Here is a 25531-nt window from a genome sequence, read left to right as displayed (position 1 = left end):
GTGCTAAAGTGTGAATATGGTATAATAGAGTAATTCGTGCTTATAGGATGTTAACAGGCAACTGCTAGGTATATTACAAAAGAAATGAACATGCAGGTGGAACCCAAATAGTTCACAATACGTACAAAAATTTCATTTTTATAAGAACAGGACAAAGGAAGAATAAAATATCAGAAATAATCTCCACCTAAAGGAATGTGGCATGGGAGGGGGGAAGGTGTAATATAGATGGGAAAAGGACAAACCCACCCCTTGCCATGGGGAAGAGCAAGGTGATGGCAAAGGCCACATTCTTTTCCCTTGGGAACTGATAGACTATGAAGATAGGAAGGTCTGCTTGTATACAAGGGTACCAGCTGCACTCTATAAATTCATAAGGTTATAGATCTAGGGCTGGAAGAGACCTCAAAGACCATCTAGTCTAATCACCCAAAGCTGCTGATGTACTTCAGTAGAGGAAGCCTGCCAACTTCCACTCATCATACTTCATTCTTGTTTCATGACCAACCCATATTCTAATCCTTTCATGCTGTTTCCCTGATAATGTATTTACCTCCATTCTTCTTTGGAGTATCTTTCTGGTTATAGGTTGCAGTCTCGCCACATCTACCATGAGTATCTCCTTTACCATGTGAGATACTTATCTTAACTTCTTTGGAGGCAGCTGAATTCTGAATTTCTCTGCCATGCGGCAAAACTGGTAGAATGTTAATCCTGAAAAAATTGACCATGGCTGTCATGGGAAGCTTTTAAACAATAAAGGAGTTCTACAATTTCTCTGAATCTGTCTAGACTTTTCTCTTTTGCCTGTTAATCTGAGGCCAAGTCATTGTTCATCTGTACTCTGTTGGCACAGTGGATAGAGCGAATCCAGTCTCAGCCACTTACTAGCTGTGTGACATTAACTCTTTGCCTCAGTTTCCTCATCTGTAAAATAAGCTGGAAAATTCAAAGGTAAACCATTCTCATATCTTTGACAAGAAAATCCCAGACAGAGTCATGAAGAGTTGGATATAAATGAAATGACTGAAAATTTCTGTCCCCAATATACATACCAATGGACTAGCTCTATAGCTTTTCCATCCAAATGCAGGTCAAAATCTAGGCAAGAGACATTCTTCATCCATTTGGAGTTTCCTGTCTTTTTGGATTGTCCAAATTCTGTTACGTCTTTAGAGGTTTCTCTCAGAAAGTTCTACAATATCCTAGGATTTAATTGAATATACTAATTCCTTTAATTTGGAAATTATGCTGGGACTTTTCAAAAGTGGGATGAATATGTTTGGGGAGCAAAACTCTCTAGTTTTATAATTAAATTGATTTTCATTATCAGAGGATGATTGAAGAAGCTATTTTGGATGTTAAATATTTTTACAATTTTTTTCAATGAATGCCTTTTCTCTTTTTTTCCCACTACCCACCTAACGAAAAAAAGATAAAACCATGCAACAAATATAGAAAATCAAGCAAAACAAATTTCCACATTGGCCATGTCCAAAAGTATTTTCTGCATCTTAAGTCCATCGCCTCTCTGGCAGGAGGTGGGTTGTGTGCTTCATTTGTCCTATGAATTATGGTTGGCCATATTAGTGATCATCATTATTAAGATTTTCAAAGTTGTTTGTCTTTATAATGGTGTTGCTTTTGTCATATAAATTGTTCCCCCAATTTGGCTCACTTTATTTTCCATCATTTCATAGATGCAGGTTTCTATGAAACTCTCCCTTTGATCACTTCTTATGGGACAATATTCTCCTATTACATTTACATACTATAATTTGTTCATATGGGAATCCCCTCAGTTGCCAGTTCTTTGTCACCATAAAGAAAGATGCTCTATGTAGTTCTGTAGATATGAATTTTTTTTTCTCCTTCTCATAGTGGCTTCACTGAATTTTAAAGGGTATGCACAGTTTTGTGACTTTAGGGGCATGCTTATGTTTTCCAAAGTGACTAGACCAATGAACAGCTCCTGCCCTTTTTCCCATAGACCTTCCAACATTTTAACTTTTATTTTGGTCTTCTTTGTGAGTCTGATGGATATGAAGTGGAACCTCAGTTTTGATTAAATTTGAATTTCTCTTATTGTTAGTATTGTGGAATTTTTTTTATAACGTTGGATTTGAAAAAATAATTGAAACCTTGGATTTCTTCCTTTAAAAATGCCTGTTTACATGGCTAATATGGAATTGGAACTGAAGTAATTAATTTGGAAAGAAAATTTTTAAAAATTGAAAAAATATGTCTGTTTATATCATTTGAGAACATCACTTGGGAAATGGCTAATATTTTACAAAGGTTAATCAGGTCTTCTTATATCTTGGAGACTTTTTTAGGAGAAATGATGTCTCTGATATCTCCCATCTAATAGGTTTCCCTTCTAATCTTATCTATATTAAATTTGTTTATGGAAAAACTTAATAGTTTTATTTAATCAGATTGTCATTTTAATCTTCTGTGATAATGTCTATCCTATGGCATATTTTCTAAGGAAATTTGAACTATTTTTACATATAGGTGGGAGGCACATTGCTATCAGAGAGCTTGTAAGGTTGTTTTTTCTTTTCTGTTCTACTAAAGTAAATGATTCTTTGTAAGAAAAAAAAAATAAGCACCATGGGATAGTATATCCTCCACGTCTGTGAGGTAAATATTAAGTTAAGGTTAATTTTTAACTTCCTTATTAACTTAACTCTAGATTTTCACCTGTTTACTTTAAATGTAGAACAGCATGGACAAAATATACAAGCACACAAGCAACATGTCTGAAAAGTTGGTTTCTATTCTGCTGCTGTTGAATATCTGTTGCTTCAGCTTTTCATCTTCTGGGAAAGTGCTGGTGTGGCCTATGGAAAGTAGTCACTGGATTAATTTAAAGACCATCTTAGATGAACTTGCCCAGAGGGAACATATGGTGACTGTGTTGGTGCCTTCTATTACACTTCTGATTGAGCCCACAACATCTTCAGGGCTGAACTATGTAGTTTTTCCTGTACCACATGAAGAAAAGGAAATAAAAAGTTTTCTTGAAATTACTATGAAGAATTTGATTTATGAGATACCAAATATTCCATACTGGAAAGCAATGATGAAGTTGCATGAACAGAAAAGCTCTATTAATCAGCTTTTTAAATCCTATTGTGAAAGTGCAGTCTTCAACCAGAAACTCATGCAGAAGCTCCAAGAAACTGGTTATGATTTGATGATCTTAGATGTTATGTTTCCTTGTGGGAGTCTGATAGCTGAGAAGCTTGAAATTCCTTTTGTGCACAGTCTACGGTTCAGCTTGGGGAACAATTGGGAGAAATATTGTGCAAAACTTCCACTTCCACTTTCCTATGTACCTGTTCCCCTAGGAAGACTGACACACAAGATGACTTTTATGGAAAGAGTGAAGAATATGATGCTTTCCTTTCTCTTTGATTTTGGGTTCCAGTCATTAGACAAAGTATGGGATGAGCTTTTTACTGAAGCACTGGGTAAGACTGATTGTTTTCAGGGGAGTTTGCACTAAGTAATGCTACTTTTAGCTCTGCCTTTCAAGGGGATTACTGTTCACTACTCCATGTTATGACTTTCTCATTTGAGAATATACAGACACCGGAAAAGTTTCAACTGAAGTCTTAGTGTAGGGAAGCAAACTCTTGGCACATATTAACTGTTATCTAGCAGAACTGGGCTATTTATTTACCAGTCAAGAACCAGTCATTTTCATTAGAAAAATCCTTGATGGAAATCAGTTCTCTATACCAGAGTCCTTGGGTTTCAACTGTCCTAATACACAGCTTTATGATCCCCAAATAGACCATTTTTCATTCCATGAGCTAATTCTCAGGTTTGGATCACTCATTCTTTTACTGGTTCCTCTGTATCACCACTTAACCTACCTCCCCATCGCCCACCTCCAAATGTTAAAATATTAACTTGAGAATCCTTGACCTTGAACCTAACCTATGAAGAGTGTGGAGCTTTTGTTCTTTTCTCTCCTACTCAGCTCTCTGAAATCACTTTTCATGTCTTCTTTAAATTTTTGTTTTCTTTTCATGACAAATAACATGAGCCTGGGATTGAAAATAAGAAAGAAAGGAAAAGGTTAAAGGTGTCACCGGTCTTCATGTTGCCCAGGTCCTCCATGCAGTTTTCAGAAGGACTAGATGTTAATCCTTCTCACTTAATTGTTACTTTCATGGTGAATCTTTTAGTCCAGATTTAGCCAATGCCATTAGAGGACACTGTCTTCCTTCTCTATGTGATCTAGCTGAGATAAAGTCAGCTTTTTAGGGTTATTAGAGTTCAAAACCAGAATCAGCATTGAGAGCCGCCAAAGTAAATAGCTATCTAGAAAGTGCAAAGTATAAAAGCCCATCTAGGGATAATTTTATAACAGAGTTGATATATACGTATTGATCTGTCTTAATTCCAGAAAATTACACTGTTAGCTAGTAGTTAACGCTTATATCATTCCTGAAGTTTTCCAAAGAACTTTATATTTTCTCTTTCTATTTTACTAATGCCCCAGGAGATTTGTATCATTATATTGATTCTCCAGTTGAGGAAACTGAGGAAGACAGTAAATAAATATCTTTCTGGTAGGACACAATAATTGCTTAAGGTAGGGTTTAAATACAATTATTCCTAACTCCAAGTGGAGTACTAACTATATCTCTTCTGGTAAGTAACTGCCAAATACATACATATTTCTCACAAAACGAGTTAGAAGTACTTTCCATGGAACAGCTGTGCAATATGATGAAAAGTATGTTAAACATAGGGTCCAGGAAATCCTGGCTGAGTCACTCATATGTGACCTTGGACACTTAACCACTTTGGTCCTGCATCTATAAACTAGTTTGTCAGTTAACATTTATTAAATGCCTTTTCTGTGCCGGATATTGTGATAAACACCGGGGATACAAAAGAAGTAACAAGACAGTCCTTGCCTTCGAAGAACTCAGAATCTAATGAGAGAGAGAAAACAAGCCAACCAAGATGTACAAATGAACTGCAAAATGATTAAGAGATGGAAGATACTAGAAGTGAGAGGCGTTGGCAAAGGCTTCCTATAGAATATGGGGTTTTAATTGAGACTCAAAGAAAGCCAGGGAAGGCAGCAGGCATAGATGGGGATGGAGAGTATTTCTAGCATGGAAGATAGAGAAAATTCCCAGAGCTGAGAGATGAAGAATAATGTTGATGACAATGATAATATATAAAAAATCTTTCATATCTACCTTGTAAGTTATGGAAAAGGGGATTTGCAAGTCTTAACATGCTACATAAATATGTTGAGATAATTGTTATCATTCCCCTCCCAGGCTCACCAGGAGCAAAGTGCTTTGTAAGTCTGAAAGTTCCTTACAAATATTAGGGCTGGGGATGGAGACTGGACTGTGATTTTAGTGGTATAGGGAACTGCCAGGTGAGTAAACACCCTCTACCAAAACCGATTGGCAGCTTCTCATTAATTTATAGTCCTGGAGAATGGCCCAGAGCAGGGCTGTCAAATTCATGATCCCAAGTGTTACAAAATTCCTGTAAAGGAATAAAACATAATTGGGAAATGTTTACCAATATATTAAGATCATGTAGCCCAAACTTCACATTTTATAGATGAAGAAATTAAGGTCCACAGCGGTTATAGTCTTTCTTAAAGTCCAAGGGAAGCTAGAAATCACAGTAGATACAATGCCAGGTTTGGAGTCAGCAAGAATCTTTTTCCTGTGTTCAAATCCAGCCTGAGACACTAACTGATCCTGGGCAAGTCACTTAACCCTATTTATGCCTGAGTTTCCTAATCAGTGAAAGGACCTGGAGAAGGAAATGACAAACCACTCCAGTGTCTTTGCAAGAAAAGCCTAAAGGGGTTTTGAAGAGTTAGAGATGCCTGAAAAGCAACTAAAGAAAAAGGTCATAGGAGTGTTACCACAGAATTTTGGGATTTTGACCCAGGCTCTCTGACTATAAATCCAATGGTCTATTCGCAACACTACTCTGACTGCTACTGGAACAATAATTTCTTGTTTCTGGGATGGAATTTGACTCCCAGATTATTTGCAGAATTAGAAGACAAAATATATTCCAGGGAGCAAATGTTTATTCTAGTCACTTTCCCACTGGAACCAGCAGGAGGCACTGTGGAGAGAAATGTGCTTGAGTGAGGCTAATCTAGGGGTTGGGAACCTGTGGACTCTGTCCTTTTATTAAGGGAATTTGTTTTGTGAAATTTGTATTCAAAGGGCTGCACTTGAGGAACTAGAGGACCACATATGGCCTCGAGGCCGCAGGTTCAGCACCCCTGGGCTAGTCAATAGGGTTTGATGGTTGCAGGATTCTAAAACATAGATTCCAGGGATAGAAATGTCCAATCCAAGCCAAGCAATCAATGAAGCCCTGAAGCAAAGAATTTAGCTCTTCAATCTTAATCCAAGGAAAGCATCACAGCATGTAGAGATTAGGGACAGTAGAGAAACCAGTGTCACTTGAACACTGGAGAAAGAAGGCAGATTTCAAGTACTTTAGGATAAAGTGGTAGGTGAGAAAGGAGAGACAGCTCATGTGGGCGAACTGTTCTAAGTATTTATTAATTAAAAAAATTCAAAAAAGGCAGGCAATTGATGAGATGGATAACTGTCAGAAGATGGAGTAAAGTGGAAGATATGAAAAATGAAAGAGAAAGAGATATTTGATGAAATAATATCCTAGGGGTCAGAGAGGGTAGTCTCAGGGGCATAGAGGGAGATTTAATCTGGGGCAATTGGAAGTAATGGACAATAATCAGGTGCACTTTTCAGATGTGGAGGAAAAGAGTTGAGAATTCTGAAAACAAGTGCCTTCAATTTAAATAAATAAAATAAGATGAGCAAGCTGAGGATATAGATTTGGAGGCTTGGGACAGGGGTAAGGTTTGGAACCAAAGGCACACATAAGAAATTAATAAAATTATTTCCCTATAACAACATAGAGTATTCATGCAAATGCTTTAGGAATTTCGATGAGGGACAGATCAATTTGGAGAGAGATATAAAGGTTTCATGAGATACTAGTACATCAGGAACTTAGTACCTGAGTTATCTGCACATATAATCTCTGTCCAAGAGAAATCTACTTGAAATGGAAAGAACTCAAAAAATATGGTTGTTTCAAGGCAACTTTCAAAGAATTCCTCAGAAGAGTGCCACAGGGATCTGGACTTGGTGCAACACTGTTTAATCTGTGCAGCAGTGATTCATGCATTCTTATCTAATCTGTTGAAGTCTTATGTCCTTTCAGCCTTCTCTTTGCCTTGCCTTCCTAAGTAAGAACCTTCAGTGCCAGGTCTCTCAAGGTCTTCCCCATGGTTCAGGTCTTGGTGTGTTGATGTGATAGTCAGGTATCATTTCAACGATTCTGGCTGCTGCCTTTTCACTTATTTTCAATGCATTCCTTTGTGTTTTGGGGAATTTTTCTGAAGTTAATCATTAACTAGTGTCAATGACTGGTTCCATCTTTGTTGTAAAAATTGCCTCCTCCATCTATATCGCATCATGCATCTGAGCCTGTCTCTGAAAAGAATGTGGCCCAAGCTTGTGAGTTCCAGGCCTTCATGATCCTTGAACCTGGTTATCTCTTGCCTTCTTTCCACAAACTCTCCCGCAGCAAACTCAACATATTTTCCTATTCAAAATCTGTACTCGCTTCATAGGATCCAGGACTGGAAGACAACTTTATAGAACAGCTAACCCAATGCATTTATTTGTTAAATGAGGAAACTCAGTCCCAGATAAGTTGGAACCTTTCCTAAGGTCACAGGAATAGTCCATAGAAGAGCCAGGATTTTGACCCCGGTTCTTTGACTATATATCCAGTGGTCTTTGCAGAACCCCTCTCTGTCTGGTGTTGGGACTAATGCCATCCTGAACATGGTCACTCTGAAGTCCTTCCATTTCACTCTGTCCAGAGTCATCTGGCCTTCCACTAAAATCCTACAGCATATGTACACATACACAACAAAGCCACAAGAAAATGTTGCATATTAATCAATTCCTTATCTATCTTGGAACCTTTATCAGTGAAATGTTGAAAATATTTTTCTCCAGTTCTGTTTTCCATCTAATCTTAGCTAGGTTGGATTTGGCTGTGGAAAAACTTTTGAATTTTATGTAATAAAAATTGTTGGGGCAGCTAAATGGCTCAGTTGGCAGAGTATCGGATTCACGAGGACCTGAGTTCAAATCTGCTCTAACATTTGGCACTTACTAGCTGTATGACCCTGGGCAAGTTACTTAATCCCAATTGCTTTGCAAAATTAAAATAATTTTTAAAATTGTTGATTCATTCTTCTATGATCCTTTGTTTCCCTTGTTTATATCTTCCAAAGAATCTTAAAGTTTTTTTGATCCATGACAGGAGAAACCTCGTTACAAAAAAAAAAAACTTGTAAACTGGCATTTTTGTTCAACTAAATTTACTGCTTTTGGGGGGATTTCTTAAAAACCCAACAAACACAATGACAACGCACATTCTTTATGCCTGTCAGATAACTTTAAGTAAAGGGTAATCTTTAGTTTATTTATTGATATCCCTTTGGAAATAGGAAACAGGTCAAAGTGTTAAAAATATACGGACAAGAAGAGGTCTGAAAAATGGGGTTCTGGTCTGCTACTGCTAAAACTGTTTTACCTGTTTCTCTTTCAATTGTTATTATATTAGATTTATTTAGGAAATATTAATAATTTTATGGAATTAAAATCATCTATTTTATTTTATGGATATCACAAATATATTGACAAATTAGAGAGTGATCAGGGGAAGGAATCCAGGATGGTGAAGATCTTTGGGTCCTTGACACATAAGGATTAATTGAAGTAAGTGGCCATATTTGTCCTACAGCAAAGGAGCATGAAGTGGGGGGAGGGAGAGGGAGGCTCTGATAGCTTTGTACAAGTGTTTGAGGAGCTATCATGGATAAAGGATTAGACCTTTTCTTTTGGAAAGGAGAACTGAGAGAATCAATGGGTGGAAATTACAACCCGGATAATTTGGGCTTGGTGAGGGGAAATGCTTCCTAACAATGAGAGCTGCTCCAAACTTGATAACCAGCCTTAGGAGGTGGTAGATGTCTTAAAGGAGACGCTGTGCCATAACTCATTGGCTGTTATACTGAAGGTTCCTTTGGTATCTAAGGTAGGCTAGATTATTATTGAGGTTCTCTCTCAACTATCAAATACCAAGGTTCCTTGATCTTTTCCAATTCTCTCAGCTTACAGACAATTGAAGTGAGATGCAGAGAAGTAGGTTGGTCAGTGTCACCCAGGGAGCAAGCAGCTGAGTCAGTATTTGAGTCAAAATGTTCTAACCCCAGACAAATGTTCTTTCCCCTCTATCCTACAACCTCTGTTTTTGGCCTACTGGGTGCTAGCTACAGACACTCAGTAGCTAGGAAGAAACAGTGAACTTCTCTAGCACTGGTTGTCCATTTTACAGTGTGCCAGAAGTCATGACAAATGCCATAACCACAGCAGAACCATTAATGCCTCCATAGCTTTGTAGACAAATACATCTCCATGTTAGAAATGTCTTCTTCCTGTTTAAGCAAGCCCCTCATATTTTCATACATTCATTGATTTTCTGTATTCCACCTACCCCCTCACAAAAACAGCGACTTAGAGCTAGAAGGGACCTTAGAGGTTATGGAATCCACCCCCCTCCTTTCTGCAGAACAGGAAACGGAAGCCCAAAGAGTTTAACCTATTTTCTCCAAGCCAGACAGCCAGTAAGAACTGGAGGTGAGATTCCATGCAAGGGTGTTCCTGACTCCAAGCCACCCTGTCTACTGCACCATGCAGCCTCTTATCACTCTCCATAGAATGAACTTTTAGAGACTTAAGTTTGTTATTCATTTTACTTGAATCTTCATTCTTCCAAGGAAATTTACGATAAACTAGGAGTAGCTAGGTAGCACAGTGGGAAGAGTTCCAGGCCTCTAGTCAGGAGTCATCTTCCTGAGTTCAAATTTGGTCTGAGAAACTTATTTACAATGTGACAGTGGACAAATCCCTTAACCCTGTTTGCTTTTATTTTCTTATCTGTACAATGAACTGGAAAAGGAAATGGGAAACCAATCCAATGTCTTTGCTAAGGAAACCCCAAGTGGGGTCATGAAAATCAGACATGACTGAAACAACTGAACAACAAAAGTCAAATGGACTTTTGAATCATCTAAAACTGATTAACCTTTAACAACTGGTTCTGTTATGCAACCAAAAGCTAAAATTCAATAGTTTAACCAGAATCTCGTTTCAAAGCACTTATGTAATGTGAATGTTTACTGACACATCAGCATGTTCTTTCTAAAGTATAAGCTGAATTCTTCTGTTGCTGTCATATTTATCTCTATCTTTCTTTCTATCTATCTATCATCTATCTATCTGTCTGTCTGTCTATCTATCTTCCTACCTACCTACCTACTTATCTATCTATCTATCTATCTATCTATCTATCTATCTATCTATCTATCTATCTATCATCTATCTATCTATCTATCTATCATCTATCTATCTATCTATCTATCTATCTATCTATCTATCTATCTATCTATCTATCTACCTATCTATCTACCTCTCTCTCTCTCTTTCTTTCAAAACATCAGAGGAAACATCAAATCAACAGGCTGGTCTCCTCCTATAGAAGGAGTGAGTATGCATTTGCTAGGAGAAGTCAGAAAATTGCATTCATTACATTATTCATTACATACTTGTACATTCTCACTTGGACTCATCAATCATTCCTACCCAGAAGTCTTTATTTGTATCCTTTTTTTTGACTCCCTATCATAGTCTCCACAAGGATTGTTCTAAATCACCTTTGTTTTTTTTTAAATCATCCCCAGACCCTTTTCAGATGACTTCTCTTCCTTTTTTACTGATAATGTTGATTCTATTAACTATGAATTTTCCTCCATTTCTGCCACTTCATCTCAATTTGTGTGTCAGTCGTTAAATATTTATTAAATGCCTACTGTGGGCCACTGGGAATAAAAAATACTTACTGTTAGTAATAAGCCTCTAAAACCTATAATTGTAAGCCTCATTTGGCATTTACCATATTCTATCTCATTTGTAGTGATACAGAGACTTGTTTTTGCCTGTATTGTAAGTTCTTAGAAGAGGAAACGATTTTCTATGGCTTTGTACGCCTATTATAATTTCAGTATCTCATAAATATTTCTTGAATTGAATTACTTGTTAGGTGTAGATGTGCTGCATTGTGTTTCTTGGCTTACTCTTTCTATTTTAATTGTAATGTTTATGAAAAGTAAGGTCAGTACTTTTGATATTCTGAATTTGTGCCTTGACCTGACATAGGCTGGATAGGGGAACTGGAAGAAATGTTTACATACTGGGGAAAGGGGGAAGACATTGGGCTAGAAGTACAATTGGAGAGATTTTCCTTTAGAAATTAATCTTCAACTTGTCCGTGGATTGCCTGTGTGTCTCAGAAGGCATCAGGCTCAGGCATTATTCCTTAAAAATGGATGTCTGTTCCGCGATTGTAGCTTTGATGCTTTGGATGTGGGTCCTGTGGCAAGATCCTGGTGTGGCCAATGGATTATAGCCACTGGACTGATATGAACAATTCTCAAAGAACTGAAAGAAAGAGGTCCCATGGTGACTGTGTTAGTGCCTTCTGATATGTCTCTAATTGATTCCATTGACTCTTCAGGGTTGAACTATGAAATTTTTCCTGCACCACAAAAAAAAAAAATAAAAGTGTGAACCAACTGGAAATTACTTTGTGTGGGATGATTAATAAAAACCCCACTTTTTCATAATGGGAAATACTGTGGGAATTTCAAGCATCTTTTAACCAATTGGTTCTTTATGTAAAATAAAGGTTCAAAAATGTAATCTTTATCAGACACTTATGGAGAAAATGCAAAAAACTGACTATTATACGCTACTGACAGATGCTATATTTCCATGTGTAGATCTGATAGCTGAGAAGTTTGCAATCCCTTTCATAAATAGTCTCCAGTGGAGCTTGGGGAATGTCTTTGAGAAATACTGGGGGGAGTTCCAGCTCCTCTTTCCTATGTCCCTGTGCCCCTGGGCAGATAGAATGACAAGATGACCTTTATGGAAAAGATGGAGAATATGCAGTCTCTCTCTTCTTTCACTATTTCTGCTTCCATTCATCTGAGAAAAAGTGGGAGCAGTTTTACAGTGAGGTGCTAGCTAAAATGGGCTTCTTTTTTCTGGACGATTTTGGACTATCTTTTTCTTCAGTTTTGTCTGCCAAATTGTTTATTGTGGACTTCACTACATTATAAAGATATTGAGAAAGATTATAAAGATATTGAGAAAACTTCAAGCAAAAATCTTTCTTAGGATAAAAAGCAAGTACATCCCTGCATAGAGTACAAAGATTAAAGACTGCCTTAAATATAGTATCTCCTTGGACTAGGATACTATATTAGTAACAAATAATGTTCATGTAGCAATAATTAATTAATAATATTCCTTGGAAAAAAACAAAGATCTAAATCAATTTTCTTATCATTATGTGTTACTTGTATTTTCCCACTTCTGTTCCATCTTCATGAACCTTGAATGTCTTCTCTTCTGATCCAGTAGTCCTATGTTTCCAATTTTTGTCTACAGCAAACCTTAAAACTTGGGTGACTGATTGATTGACTCTCCCAATTAATTACTCACTGCTTGCAACCTGAAATTCCTTTTCCACTGGGCTTTGCCTCTACTAGATGAGGGAATATTTATATATTCATTATGGTTTCAACAACCTATCTCTCCAAAATCAGCATGGAAACTCTTAGTTTTAGAAGGATTTAAGGATCTACTAAGCCTTTTTGTTTAATGTTTTGCGTTATAATTTCTATCCCCTCCTTCCTCTCTTCCCTGCCTCCTTCCTGAGATAGTAAACAATCAGATACACATCATATCTATGGAATTATGTAAAACATTTCCATAATAGTCATCTTATGCAAAAAAGACTTGAAGAAAATAAAAAATGGAAGAAAGAAAAAATAGCATCCTTCAGTCTGTATTCAATCAATATCAGTACTTTCTGAAGGCACAAATAGTATTCTTCATCATCAGTACTTTGGAATTTTCTTAAATCAACGTAGTGCTAAGAATACTCAAGTCATTCATCATTCTTCATCCAATAAAAACTGTTTCAGAAGTACAACGTTCTTCCGGTTCTGTTCTTTTCACTGTTTATCAGTGCATGTAAGTCTATCCAGATTTTTGTGAAATCATCCTACTTGTCATTGTTTTTTCCCCACTTAATAGTATTTTTCCCCAATTGTATTGAAAGACAGTTTTCAACATTCACTTTAATAAGACTGTGCAATCCAAATATTTTTCTCCCTCCCTTTCTTCCTTCCCAAGATGACATGTAATCTGATATAGGCTATACATGTACAATTATATTAAATATATTTATGAATTCATCATGTTCTGAAAGAATAATCAGAATGAGAGGGAAAAACCATGAGAAAGAAAAAAAGAGAGAAAGAAAGCTGTATGCTTTGATTTGCATTGAGACTCCTTTGTTTTCTGGATGTGGACAGTATTTTCCATCATGAGTCTTTTGGAATTGTCTTAGATCATCGTACTTCTGAGAAAAGCTAAGTCTATCAAACTTGGTCACAGCACAGTGCTAACTGTTGTTGTGTACAATGTTTTCCTGGTTCTGTTCCCTTCACTCAGCATCAGTTCATGTAAGTCTTTCTAGTTTTTTTCTGAAATCATCCATTTATGAAGCTGTTATCCTGCTTTATACCTTTTAGTCTGATATATGTGTGCTTTTCCATTATTTGAGAATCATGATTGCTACCACTGCTTTCCTTACTTCAGCTGAAGTCTAATAGATTCTACCCTAGCCCCTTACCTTTACCTTGTGTGTATCTCTCTGTTTCAAATGTGTTTCTTGTCAACAACATATTGTAGGATTCTATTTTTCAATCCATTCTACTACTTATTTCCATTTTATGGGAGAGTTAATCCCATCACATTTATAGTTATGATAACTAACTATGTATTTTCATCCATGCTTTTTTTCATATGTTTATCCCCCTCTCTCACTTAGCCCCTTCCCTTCCTTCCTCAGAAGTATTTTACATCTGATAAACACCTTCCCTCAATATACCCTCCCTCTTATTAGTTTCCCTTTCTATTATCCTTGTCCCTTTTTACTTCCTTATATTATAAGATAAATTTTTATATCCAACTAAGTGTGTGTTATTCCCTACTTGAGCCAATTTTGATGGGATTAAGGTTTAATTATTGCCTGCCACTACCCATCTTCCCCTTTATTGTAGCAACTTTCATGCCTCTTTTGTGTGGGATAATTTATTCCATTCAGTTTACTCCCTCCTTCTTCCAGTACAATCTTCTTTCTTACTCCTTTATTTTATTGGGTTTTTTTTTTTTTCATTATTATTCCATCTAAGTCACCTTACATTCACACCCTCTGTCTACATGTACTCCTTTTAATTGGTCTTATACTAATAATGTGGTTGAGTTACAAATATTGTCTTGCTGTATAAAAATACAAAGAGCTTAACCTTTTGAATTTCTTATGATTTCTCTTTCTTGTTTATTTTTTAACTTCTTATGCTTCTCATGAGTCTTATAGTTGGAGGTAAATTTTTTTATTCAGCTCTGATCTTTTAATTAAAATGTTTGAAAATCCTCTCTTTCTTTAAATTCTCATTCCCTCCCTGAAAGAATATATTCAATTTTGCTCTGTAGGTCATTGTTGGTTGCAATCCTAATTCTGTGGCCTTCAGGCACATCATATTCCAAGCTCTCTGCTTCTTTAATGTGGAAGCTGCCAGATCATGCATAAACCTAACTGTAGTGCTACACTATTTGAATTATGTTCAGCTACTTGGAATGCTTTGCCCTTGAGAAGTGAGTTTTGGAATTTGCCTATGATGTTCCTTGGAGTTTTCATTTTAAGATCTCTATCAGCCAGTGGTCAGGGGATTCTTTCAATTTTTATTTTGCCTGCAAGTTTTCATACACAAGAGTGTTTTTCTTGATAATTTCTTGAAAGGTGTTGTCCAGACTTTTTGTTACTTTTTTTCATTATGACTTTCTGGGAGTCCAATAATTTTTATGTTATGTCTCCTGGATCAATTTTCTATATCAAATGTAGTTCTGTATTTTATTCTATTTTTTTACTCTTTTTATTTTGTTTTATTTTATCTTGATGTCTCATGGAGTCATTAGTTTCCACTTGTTCAATTCACATTTTTATGGAATAATTTTCTTCATTGACCTTTTGTATATACCATTCTGTTTTTTTTCAAGAGTTATTTTTCTTGGTAAATTTTTGTATATCTTTTCCTATGCCGCTGACTCTTTTTTCATGATTTTCTTCCATTACTCTAATTACTTTTCACATTTCTTCTTCTACTTTCCTAATTTGCTTTTTAAAATTCCTTTTACAGTCTTCCAAGAATTCTTTTTGTTTCTGTAACCAAATTGCTTTTTCTTATGAAACTTCACCTTTTATAGCCTTTTTGACACTTTTGTCTTCTTCTAAATTGATGCTTGATCCTCTCTATCACTATAATCACTTTCTGTAGTAAAACTCTTTTTTGCTTTCTTTTTGCTGATCTTTTCTGCCCCTCCCATTTTCTTGCTTTTTGTTTTTATGTGAGAATTTGACTCTGATCCTGAACTGTCCCCTACTTTTTCTGTTGAGACTCTGGGTCATACTACTCATTTTTACTGGGCTTCCAGGCTTAACCGCTTGTTTCCTCTACAGAATGGACTTCTCTTCTGATTTGTACTGGGTGGGCATGTCCTCCACTGGGTCTAGATCATTCAGGAAGGTTGTGAGAGGATGGGTGCCTCCATGGTTGTGTTTCCTCCAGCATAGCTAGAAGATTCCCTGTGGGGCAGTTTTGACCCATGCTGTATGGGTAACCCAGGTGCTCTTGGGTAATGACAAAGACAAAAGATGCCTACCCAGATATTCTTTCTGCCAGGTCAGGAAGAGGAACAGAATTACTTTACAGGCTACAGGGCTTAGTGGCACATGTAATTGTGCCATTTTGCTCTGTGCAGAAATATGTGCCAACCTGTCAAGAAATAACAAAGCCTTGTCTAGGGTTTGATGCTGGAAGTGATGCGTTATCTGGATGGAGCTAGTGGCTCATGTTTTCCAGGTCAAGAAAGAGATCAGGGCTTTAGAGCAAGAGGACTTCCAACAATGGTCAGAGGATATCACTATGAGACTGGAAAAAGAAAAATCATTTTGATACAGATTATATGTATTAAGATTTTCACAAACTTTGATAAACTAGTTAAGCTAGATAATGTTACCTGACAATCCACACCAAAGTCAGGACTTTAATATCTTACTTATTCAACCAGTTATATGTAAGGACTTCTATTGATAATAGTATCAAAATTCTATCTAACAATCATGGAGAGCGGTTAATGAAATAATTTAACCAGAGCTTTAGTGCCTTCCTGCTTCTGCATGCCACCCAATACCCAAAATTCTAGGATGTCTTTTTAGATTCCTTACTGTTTTTTGATATCCAGGAATATCCTCTGACCTCTTTCAGGATGCAACCCTTAAAATGGTGCTGGGTGCATTGGCTAAGGGAAAGGTGAGAGTTGGAGGAAAAAGAAAAATAAGCCTAACTCACTATTTGCAACAATAAGAAACAACCACAGATATAACTAACCTCTTAAATGGGCCTAAGTTCAGTTTGAGAGCATATAGAAGAATCAGAATAACACAAAGCAAAATGGCAGATATTCCTGATAGAGAAGCAAGTACTGGAAGTCAAGATGGTGAGGTGAGAGGTATCATTTTTACCCAACTCATTTAACACACTTTCTTCACAACAAACTAAAAAATGCCATCTAACATATTGAGATTGAGAAACCTGAGAAAATGTCATAGTAAATTATTTTTCCAGTCCAGGGCAGGTTAGAAATACAGACAGTGAGGGCAGTAGTTGCTGGGGTTGGGTCTGTGTAGGAGAACACTGCAGCAATGACTGACGAAGTAGTCATAGCAAGAGTGGGGAGGATTCTGTCATTCAGGGATGGTAAGGGGAAGAGGACTGAATCAGGGATAGTAGCAAAAAGAAAGCCCAGAATACACCTTAACCAACACTGTGAACCAGAGCAGGTGACAGCAGTAGCTCTATTGGTCCCCCATTGCCTAGTTTCAGGTCAATTTTCCAGGGCAGAGAGGAGAGGTCAAGGCCACAAGCAAGGTAGACCTTAGCTACGTACGGAGAAAGAAATAAGTTCCAAAAGCTTTGCTGTGTGAGTCTGAGCCTAAGAACAGAAACGGATCTCAGATCTAATCTTTAGCCCATCACATAAGCTTACATTTGGAATAACCAAAATAGGAAATCAAAGCAAAAGGAGAATTAAACCCTTTAGTCATTGAACTTATAGAACCTCCCATAAGATTAACATAACTCAGTCCAGGAGTAGTCTACTCAAACACAACTACACACAGTTCAACAGGTTCAAACTTGGCTCAGGAACTTACAGAGTTCATGCCAGAAGGGCAGTGAACAAACCTCTCTCAAGATCGCACCACATGGAAGCACTGAAAAATGTGCAAGATCCTAGACTTAGGTCTGAAAACAGCAGAAGGACATAAAAAGATAGAAGTTCAGCTCAGACATTCCCCAACGCTGCCCCCAGAAATAGCAGGGCCTAACATTAATATAAAATCCAAAGTCAAGTAGGAGGCTAGAGGAATGAGTAAACAAAAAAAGAACCCAACCCTAAAGAGCTACTCTGATGACAGGGAAGCTCACATGGAACACTGAAAACACAGATAACTTGAAAACCTCTACAAGAAGAGCCTCACAGAAAAATGCAAATTAGACATAAACTCATGAGAATTCTCAGATGAGTTAAAGAAAGAGATGATAAAAAGAGAAACAGATTTTAAACCATTTATTGATGAGGGAGGAAAAATACTAGTGAAGAAAGTTGTGAAAAGAGAATCAGTAGCTTGCTAAAGGAGGTTAAAACTATTACCGAAAAAAATAATTCCGTATAATTAGAATTGGTCAAATGGAAGTAAATGACTTCATGAAACATTAAGAAACAATAAAATGTAGTAAAAAAAAAAACCTGAAGAAGTAGAAGAAATATCTAATATCTAAATATCTGATAAGAAAAGCAACTGACCTGGAAAGAAATAGATCCAGGAAAGATAATTTAAGAATCATTAGATTACCTGAAATATACATGAAGAAACATCATATTTCAAAAAAATATAAAGGAAAACAGTTCCAATATCTTAGAACTACAGAGCAAAGTAGAAATTAAAGAAAGTCACTGGTCGCCTCTCAAAAGAAACCTAAAATGAAAACTCTCAGGAATACTACAACCAAAATCCAAAACTCCTAAACAAAGGAAAAAAATACTGCAATTAGCCAGAAAGGAATAATTCAAACACAAAGATGCTACTATCAAGATGACACAGGACTTAACGGCCATCATTTTATAAGATAGGAGGTACATTTCTGGTATTCCAGAAAGCAAATATCTAGTATTATATCCAAGAATAACTCATCAAGCAAAACTGCTTCCTATCTTATTGGATCTGGGGGTAAGAGTAAAGAATGGGCATTTATTGAATTAGAACAACTTCAAGTAATCCTAATTAAAAGGTCTTAAAAATCAAGTACTGTTAAAATAAGACATGATTATAAATAAAATAACAAGACAGACAGTGGAGACATTACAATGCATTCAAACATTGAACTAATATACAAAGGCAGAGTTGGTTGTTCATGAACTCAAGTCCATGCACTGTTGTGGTGGTTATTCAGTTGTTTTCAGTCATGTCCAACTCTGTGATGGCGTTTGGGGTTTTGTTGGCAAAGATCCTGAAATGGTTTACTATTTCCTTCTCCAGCTCATTATATAAATGAAGAAACTGAGGCAAACAGGGTGAACTGACTTGCCTAGGATCACACAGGTACTAAGTGTTTGAGATCACATTTGAACTCAAGATTAGTCTTCCTGACTTCAGGCCTGGCATCTTCCCCACTGTGCCACTTAGCTGCCACCAAGTCCATGTGCTTCATGATAATCACTTGGAAGAAATCTATCCTAGTTTTAGATAAAAATCATGGAAGTGGAGGAAGAACTTAATATTAGCATCTTCTCCTGTGGGATCATAAATTGACCTTCTTTGGGATCCAACAATGTCCAACATACTGAGACTGGCTGAGGGATGTACTCACAATCCTTAACTCTTTTTTCTCAGCTGCTCCTCAGAGGACAATCCTGGGAAGATGCCCCATCTTGAAATCTGAGGTCAAGGAAGCTTGAGATACAAGTGAGATAGAGTGAAAGGAGAGCATTTTCCTATAAAACTTTTATGCCTTAAAGAAATAAGATTGTATTCCTATTTAAAATCAAAGTGATTAAAAACTTTTCTCTGACCCCTGAAGAATCTCAATTATTAATGTACAAATAATGCATAAGACCATGAACTTTGTGCAAATGTGGACTTTGATAATACCGGCTATTTGTTTTTCTCTTTCAGAAAAATCATGTCATGTATTAATTTCTTGCCCAATTGGGCAAGACCACATTTTGGCTAACTATGACTATTTGAATAACAAATTTGCACATATTAGTTAAATTTTAACCTTTCTGTTGATGATATAAAGAGGAGTTCATGATGAAATGAAACTAGTAGGTGGTAAAGCAGAAATAACCATGAGGTCTGAGAAATGGGTCTCAGTTCTTTTGCTGCTGCAACTCTGTTACTTTAGCTGTGGGTCCTGTGGGAAGGTCCTGGTATGGCCCATGGAGTATAGTCACTGGATCAATTTAAAGTGTATCCTGGATGAGCTGGTACAGAGGGGCCATGAGGTGACTGTGCTGACACCCTCAACAACAGTTTTTATTGATCCTAGAAATTCATCAGGTTTCCATGTTGAGGCTTTTCCTGTGGAGACAATTCAAGAGGATTTGGCTTCACTTTTTGAAAACTGGATCACACTTTGGAGTGAGTTTCGAAAGCTTTCAGCCTTACAGTATGGTGCAGCCATGCAAAAAATATTTTTTGAGTACTCAAGACTTATAAAACTGCAGTGTGAGAGTGCAGTTTTGAACAAAGACCTTATGAAAACATTTAAAAAAGCCAAATATGAAGTTGTTATTTCAGATGCTATATGTCCTTGTGGTGAGCTCATAGCAGAGATACTTGGAATACCCTTTGTCTATAGTCTGCGTTTCAGCATGGGCAATACTCTTGAAAAATACTGTGGAGGACTCCCATCCCCTCCTTCCTATGTGCCTGTGCCCTTGACAGTATTGACTGACAAGATGACATTTATGGAAAGGGTGAAAAATATGCTTTTCTTCATTTACTATGACTTTTGGTTTCAGAATTTTGATAGGAGGGATTGGGATCAGTTTTACAGTGATGTGTTGGGTAAGTTATATGTCAAACCTATTCAGTGATTCCCTGACATCCATATGCATGTCATTGTGATTGGATAGTAGTTTAATGTTATGAAAAACATCAGATGCTTGGGTTTTTTAAATTACAATCAAATACGGAAAGTTTTGTGACAAAATGATTCACTTGTCCGTAAAACATGAAAACTGTCACCTAATGACTGGCTGCTAGGCCTAAGTTTGACTCTTCAATCAAAATAGAAAGCAAGGATATTAGCATAATGAGTAAATGAATGAGTGGAAAAGCAATTGTTAAGCACATGTTACATGCAAACAACTGTGCTATGTTCTGGAGTCTAAATAGAAAAGCAAGACAGCCCCTTGCTCTCCAGGAGCTTTTTAGTGTGGAGACAGTGCACAGAGTAAGTTTCAGGTGTAAGTCCCACAGAGAGACCCCCTGATCCTGGTGAGATGGAGGGGTGGGAAGTATAGTGTCAAAGCAGATGATAATGCATCCTCTTTGATGTTACTACCACTGACATAAAACCAGTCCATTTGTGATATTGAACCCTCTGACAGCACTTTGCTGATGACCACTTACTCTCTGAGGTCCTCAGTAGCTGTGGCCCTTGAGGAGACAGGGATTAGAGCTCCTGCAGAAGGAGGCACCAGATTTGTTGCTGTTGTAGAGTCATTTCAGCCACGTCCAACTGTTTGTGACCCTGTTTGGAATTTTCATGGCCAAGGTATTAGAGTAGTTTGCCATTTCCTTCTTCAGGTCACTTTATAGAAGAAACTGAGGTAAACAGGCTTAATGACTTGCCCAGGGTCACACAACTAGTATGTGTCCAAGGCCAAATCTTAACTCAGGAAGATGAGTCTTTCTGTCTTCAGGCCTGGCACTCTCCAGTGTGCCATCTCCCTGACCCTCATCACCACATTGCATCTCCATGAGGAATGATTTTATGGACAATGGCTGTGGGAGCTTGTGTGGAACTAGGACCAGTGGTGTGGGATGCATTGCTGCTCTATGATTTCTTGGGCTTCTTTGTCTGTTGATGGCAATTATCTTCCATTAATGTGGATGGTAGCAAGGATAATGGGTCTCCTCTTCAAAAGGTGTGTTTCCCTCAGTGAAGGCTAGGTGAATCAGGGCTGGTGGCCAGGCTGGAAACACTACCAGTCCTCTGAGAAGCAGGAGATGTTGACAGTCTCACAGTCTGACAGTCCTAGTCTGACTCCATCGTGGGCAGAGGGGAAGTGGTGGTGAAGGTGGGGGCAATAGTTTTAATTACCTGCCATGCCCTGCCCTTCTCTCAAGGTGGCTTGTGCTTCAGCTAAGCTGACTTTCCTTCCCTGTTAATGGAATTTGGTTTTCCAGAGTACAAGTTCTCCTTATTCTAGATACTGTTTCTAGAAGCTATTTACTGTAGCTGAGGTTGTTGGATTTTTTAAAATTTGAGTTTTTTAAAGAAGTTGAAAAAGAACACCTGAGGCAATACATTTAATCAATATGGTCACAAACACTTGTGTTTTTCTTTCTCCCTGTTGTGGACAACTCCCTTAGCCTTGACCTGAGGAGGTTTAGTACACAGTTATTTGTACTAGATCAATGGAAATGCCTAGCACTTGTTGGATTTCTGCATCCAGCAGTTCCAGCCCCTACCTGATAAGGCCAAGAATGATTGCAGCCTAGGTACAAGGGTTATTGGAGGGAAATTTCTTAAGTTTTGTTCTGAAAGTGACCTCAGAGATTGTTTTAACACCTACTCTTTTAAAATTTTTTTATCAAGGTTACTTTGAGAATCTGTGAGAAGTAAAAGGAAAGAACCATTAATCATATTCCTCTGTCCATATTATTCTACATTTATCAGCATTTACCTTCTAAATGAATAACTTTGTGATAAACCTTACCACCTTGGCAAGGGAAGAAATAAACAGGCATACGTAGGCAATATACTATATTGTATTTCTTGGTTAACTCTTTCTATTTTATTTGTACAATTTATGGAAAATCAGGGAAGTAATTTTAATATTCTGAGTTTCTGCCTTCACACATGTTGGATGATAGAAAGTTCACTGGAAAAATTGTTTAAATACTGGGGGAGTTCAGCTCAAAGTATGATTGGAGAGAATTTCCTTTCAAAATTAATCTTCAAATTGTCTCTTGATTAGTCTATGTGTAGTCTTGCAGTGTGATAGAAGGCACCAGACTCTGTACTTATGCCTGAGAAATGACTTTGTATTCTGCTGCTGCTGCAGCTCTGCTGCTTTGGATGGGGTTCTGTGTAATGCTCCTGGGGTGGCCATTGGGATAAAGCTCCTGAATGCATATGAAAACACTTCTTGAAGAGCTGACAGAAAGAAATCACCTGGTGACTGTGTTAGTGCTGACTGATATGTCTCAAATTGATCCAACTGACTCTTCAGGTCTGAACTATAAGGTTTATCCTGTGCCATGTACAGTAGAGGAAAATTGAGCTCCTTGGATACTTCTTTGGGGGAGCTGATTAACAAAAGCACTAGTTTTCCACATTAGGAATGATTATGGCAATTTCCTGAAGTTTTCAAACTTTTTTTTTCCTTTTGAAAAATCCAAGTGTGAAAATGTAATCTTCAACCAGGAACTGATGGAGAAACCAGAAAAAACTGTCTATGTTGTGCTATTTACACATGGTGTGTTTCCATGTGGAGTTCTGAGAACTGAGATGCTTGAAATCCCTTTCATAAATAGTCTCTGGTGGAGCTTGGGGAATGCTTATGAGAAATACTGTGGGGGAGTTCCAGCTCCTCTTTCCTATGCCCCTGTGCCCCTGGGCAGATTGACTGACAAGATTCCCTTTATGGAAAAAGTGGAGAATATACCACTGTCTCTCTTCTTTGGCTGTTTCTGGTTCCATTCGTTTGAGCAAAAGTGGGAGCAGTTTTACAGTGAGGTAACAGGTAAGATGGGTTTATTTTCTCTGATATGTTTTGGACTATCATTTTTTTTCAGTTTTGTCTGCCAAGATGATTACTCTGGACTTCACTACACTAGCTTAAGATTTTCTCTGCAGTAGATTATAAAGATATTGAGAAAGCTTCAAGAAAAGTCTTTCTTTGTATGAAAAGCAAGTACATACCTACCTAGTGTACAAAGATTAGAGAAAACTCCCTTAAATATAGTATTTCCAGGTAGAAGAAGTGGGATACTATATTAATAACAAATAATCTTTTATCAATAATTAATGAATATTCACTGTGAAAAACAGTGCTCTAAATCAATTTTCTTCTCATTATGTGTTGCTTGTATTTTTCCACTTCAGAGCCACCTTTATCACTCTTGAATGTCTTCTCTTCTGATCCTGTAGTCCTATGTTTCCAAATTTGTGTCTACAGCAAATCTTAAGATTTTGTTGACACTCTGATTGGCTCTCTTATTTACTTACTCACTGACACTGATCCTTTCTTGCAACCTGGAATTTCTTTTTCACTGTGATTTGACTATACTAGATGAGGGAATGTTATATATCCATTCTGATTTCAGCAACCTAGTTCTCTGTAATCAAAATGGAAACCTTCTTTAGTATTTTTAGAAGGATTTGTCAAGGATCTACTTGGCCTTTTTACTTAAAGTTGTGAGTTACATTTTCTGTTCCCTTCTTCCTCTCTTCCTTGCCCTCTCCCTGAGACAGTAAACAACGAGATATAGGCCATATCTGTACAATTATGTAAAATATTCTCATATTAGTCATTTTGTACAAGAAAACTTGAGGAAAAGAAAAATTTAAAAGAAAAAGTGAAAAATAGCATTCTTTATTCTGTAGTAAATCAATATCAGTACCTTCTCAAGGGGAAGATAATATGCTTCATCATTAGTCCTTTGAGATTGTCTTAAATCAATGTAGTGCTAAGAATAGCTAAGTCGTTCACCATTCTTTATCCAATAATATTTCTGTTATTAATCAATTAATGTAAATCTATCCAGGTTTTTGTGAAATTATCCTGCTTGTCATTGTTTACCCCACTTAATAGCATTTGATTTTTTTCCAATTGCATTGAAAGGTAGTTATCAATGTTCAACTTTATAAAATTGTGAGTTCCAAACTTTTTTTCTCCCTCCCTTTCCTACTTCCCAAGATGACATGTAATTTCATATAGGCTATATATGTACGATCATATCAAACACATTAGCAGATTTATCATGTAATGAAAGAAGAATCAGAACGAGGGAAAAACCATGAGAAAGGAAAAAAAAAGACAGAAAAATGTATGCTTCAGTCTCCATTCAGACTCCTTCATTCTTTGTCTAAATGTGGACAGCATTTTCTATCACGAGTCTTTTAGAATTGTCTTAGATCATTGTATTGCTGAGAAGAGCTAAGTCTATCAAACTTGGTGACCATACAGTGTAGCAGCTACTGTTACTGTGTGCAATGTTCTCCTGGTTCTACTCACATCACGCAGCATCAGTTTATGTAAATCTTTCTAGTTTTTTAAGAAATCACACACTCCATTCACAAAGCTATCGTTTCCTTCTTCATCACTTTTAATTTGATCTATTTTTGCTTTTGCTTTGTTTGAGATCATGTTTTCTGCCCCTACTTTCCTTGCTTCAGCTGAAGCCTAATTGATTCTACCCCAGCCCTTTACCTTTACGTTGTGTGTATCTCTCTGCTTCAGATATATTTCTTGTCAGCAACATATTGTAAGATTCTAGTTTTGAATCCATTCTGCTACTTGCTTCCTTTTCATGGGTTAGTTAATCCCATTCACGTTTATAGTTATGATAACTGTGTATTTTCCTCCATGCTATTTTTCATGTGTTTAGTTCTCTCACTTACCCCCATCCTTTCCCTCCTCGTAAGTATTTTACTTCTGATAACCACCTTCCCCCGTATATCCTCCTTTTCATTAGTTTACCTTTCTCCTTATATAATAATATATTATCCCTATCCCTTTTAGATTTTTTTTTTATCCAACTGAGTGTATGCTATTCTTTCTTTGAGCCAATTTTGATAGGAGTAAGGTTTAAGGATTGCCTGACACTCTCCATTTTCCCCTTTATTTTAATAGCTCTTTCATGCCTCTCTTGTGTGGGATAAATTATTCCATTCAATCTATCCCCTCCTTCT

At 37.0% G+C, this 25531-nt stretch overlaps 1 protein-coding gene across 6 annotated transcripts in view; it reads left to right on the top strand.

Moving 5' to 3' along the window:
- Positions 1–25531, top strand: part of LOC140511757 (UDP-glucuronosyltransferase 2A2-like) — a 255003-nt gene that overhangs the window by 54505 nt on the left and 174967 nt on the right. The window contains exon 1 of one of the 6 annotated variants that reach the window (XM_072620951.1): positions 2717–3479. The exons of 2 other annotated variants lie outside the window; for them this stretch is intronic. In XM_072620951.1, coding sequence (XP_072477052.1) covers positions 2732–3479 — 748 coding nt within the window. In that variant the 5' untranslated portion in view covers positions 2717–2731. 3 more of the 6 variants (XM_072620962.1, XM_072620960.1, XM_072620963.1) reach the window with 3 other exon arrangements.

The sequence above is a fragment of the Notamacropus eugenii genome, chromosome 6, assembly GCF_028372415.1.
Source record: "Notamacropus eugenii isolate mMacEug1 chromosome 6, mMacEug1.pri_v2, whole genome shotgun sequence".
Classification (NCBI taxonomy): Eukaryota; Metazoa; Chordata; class Mammalia; order Diprotodontia; family Macropodidae; genus Notamacropus; species Notamacropus eugenii.
This window is presented reverse-complemented; position numbering and strand designations above follow the sequence as displayed.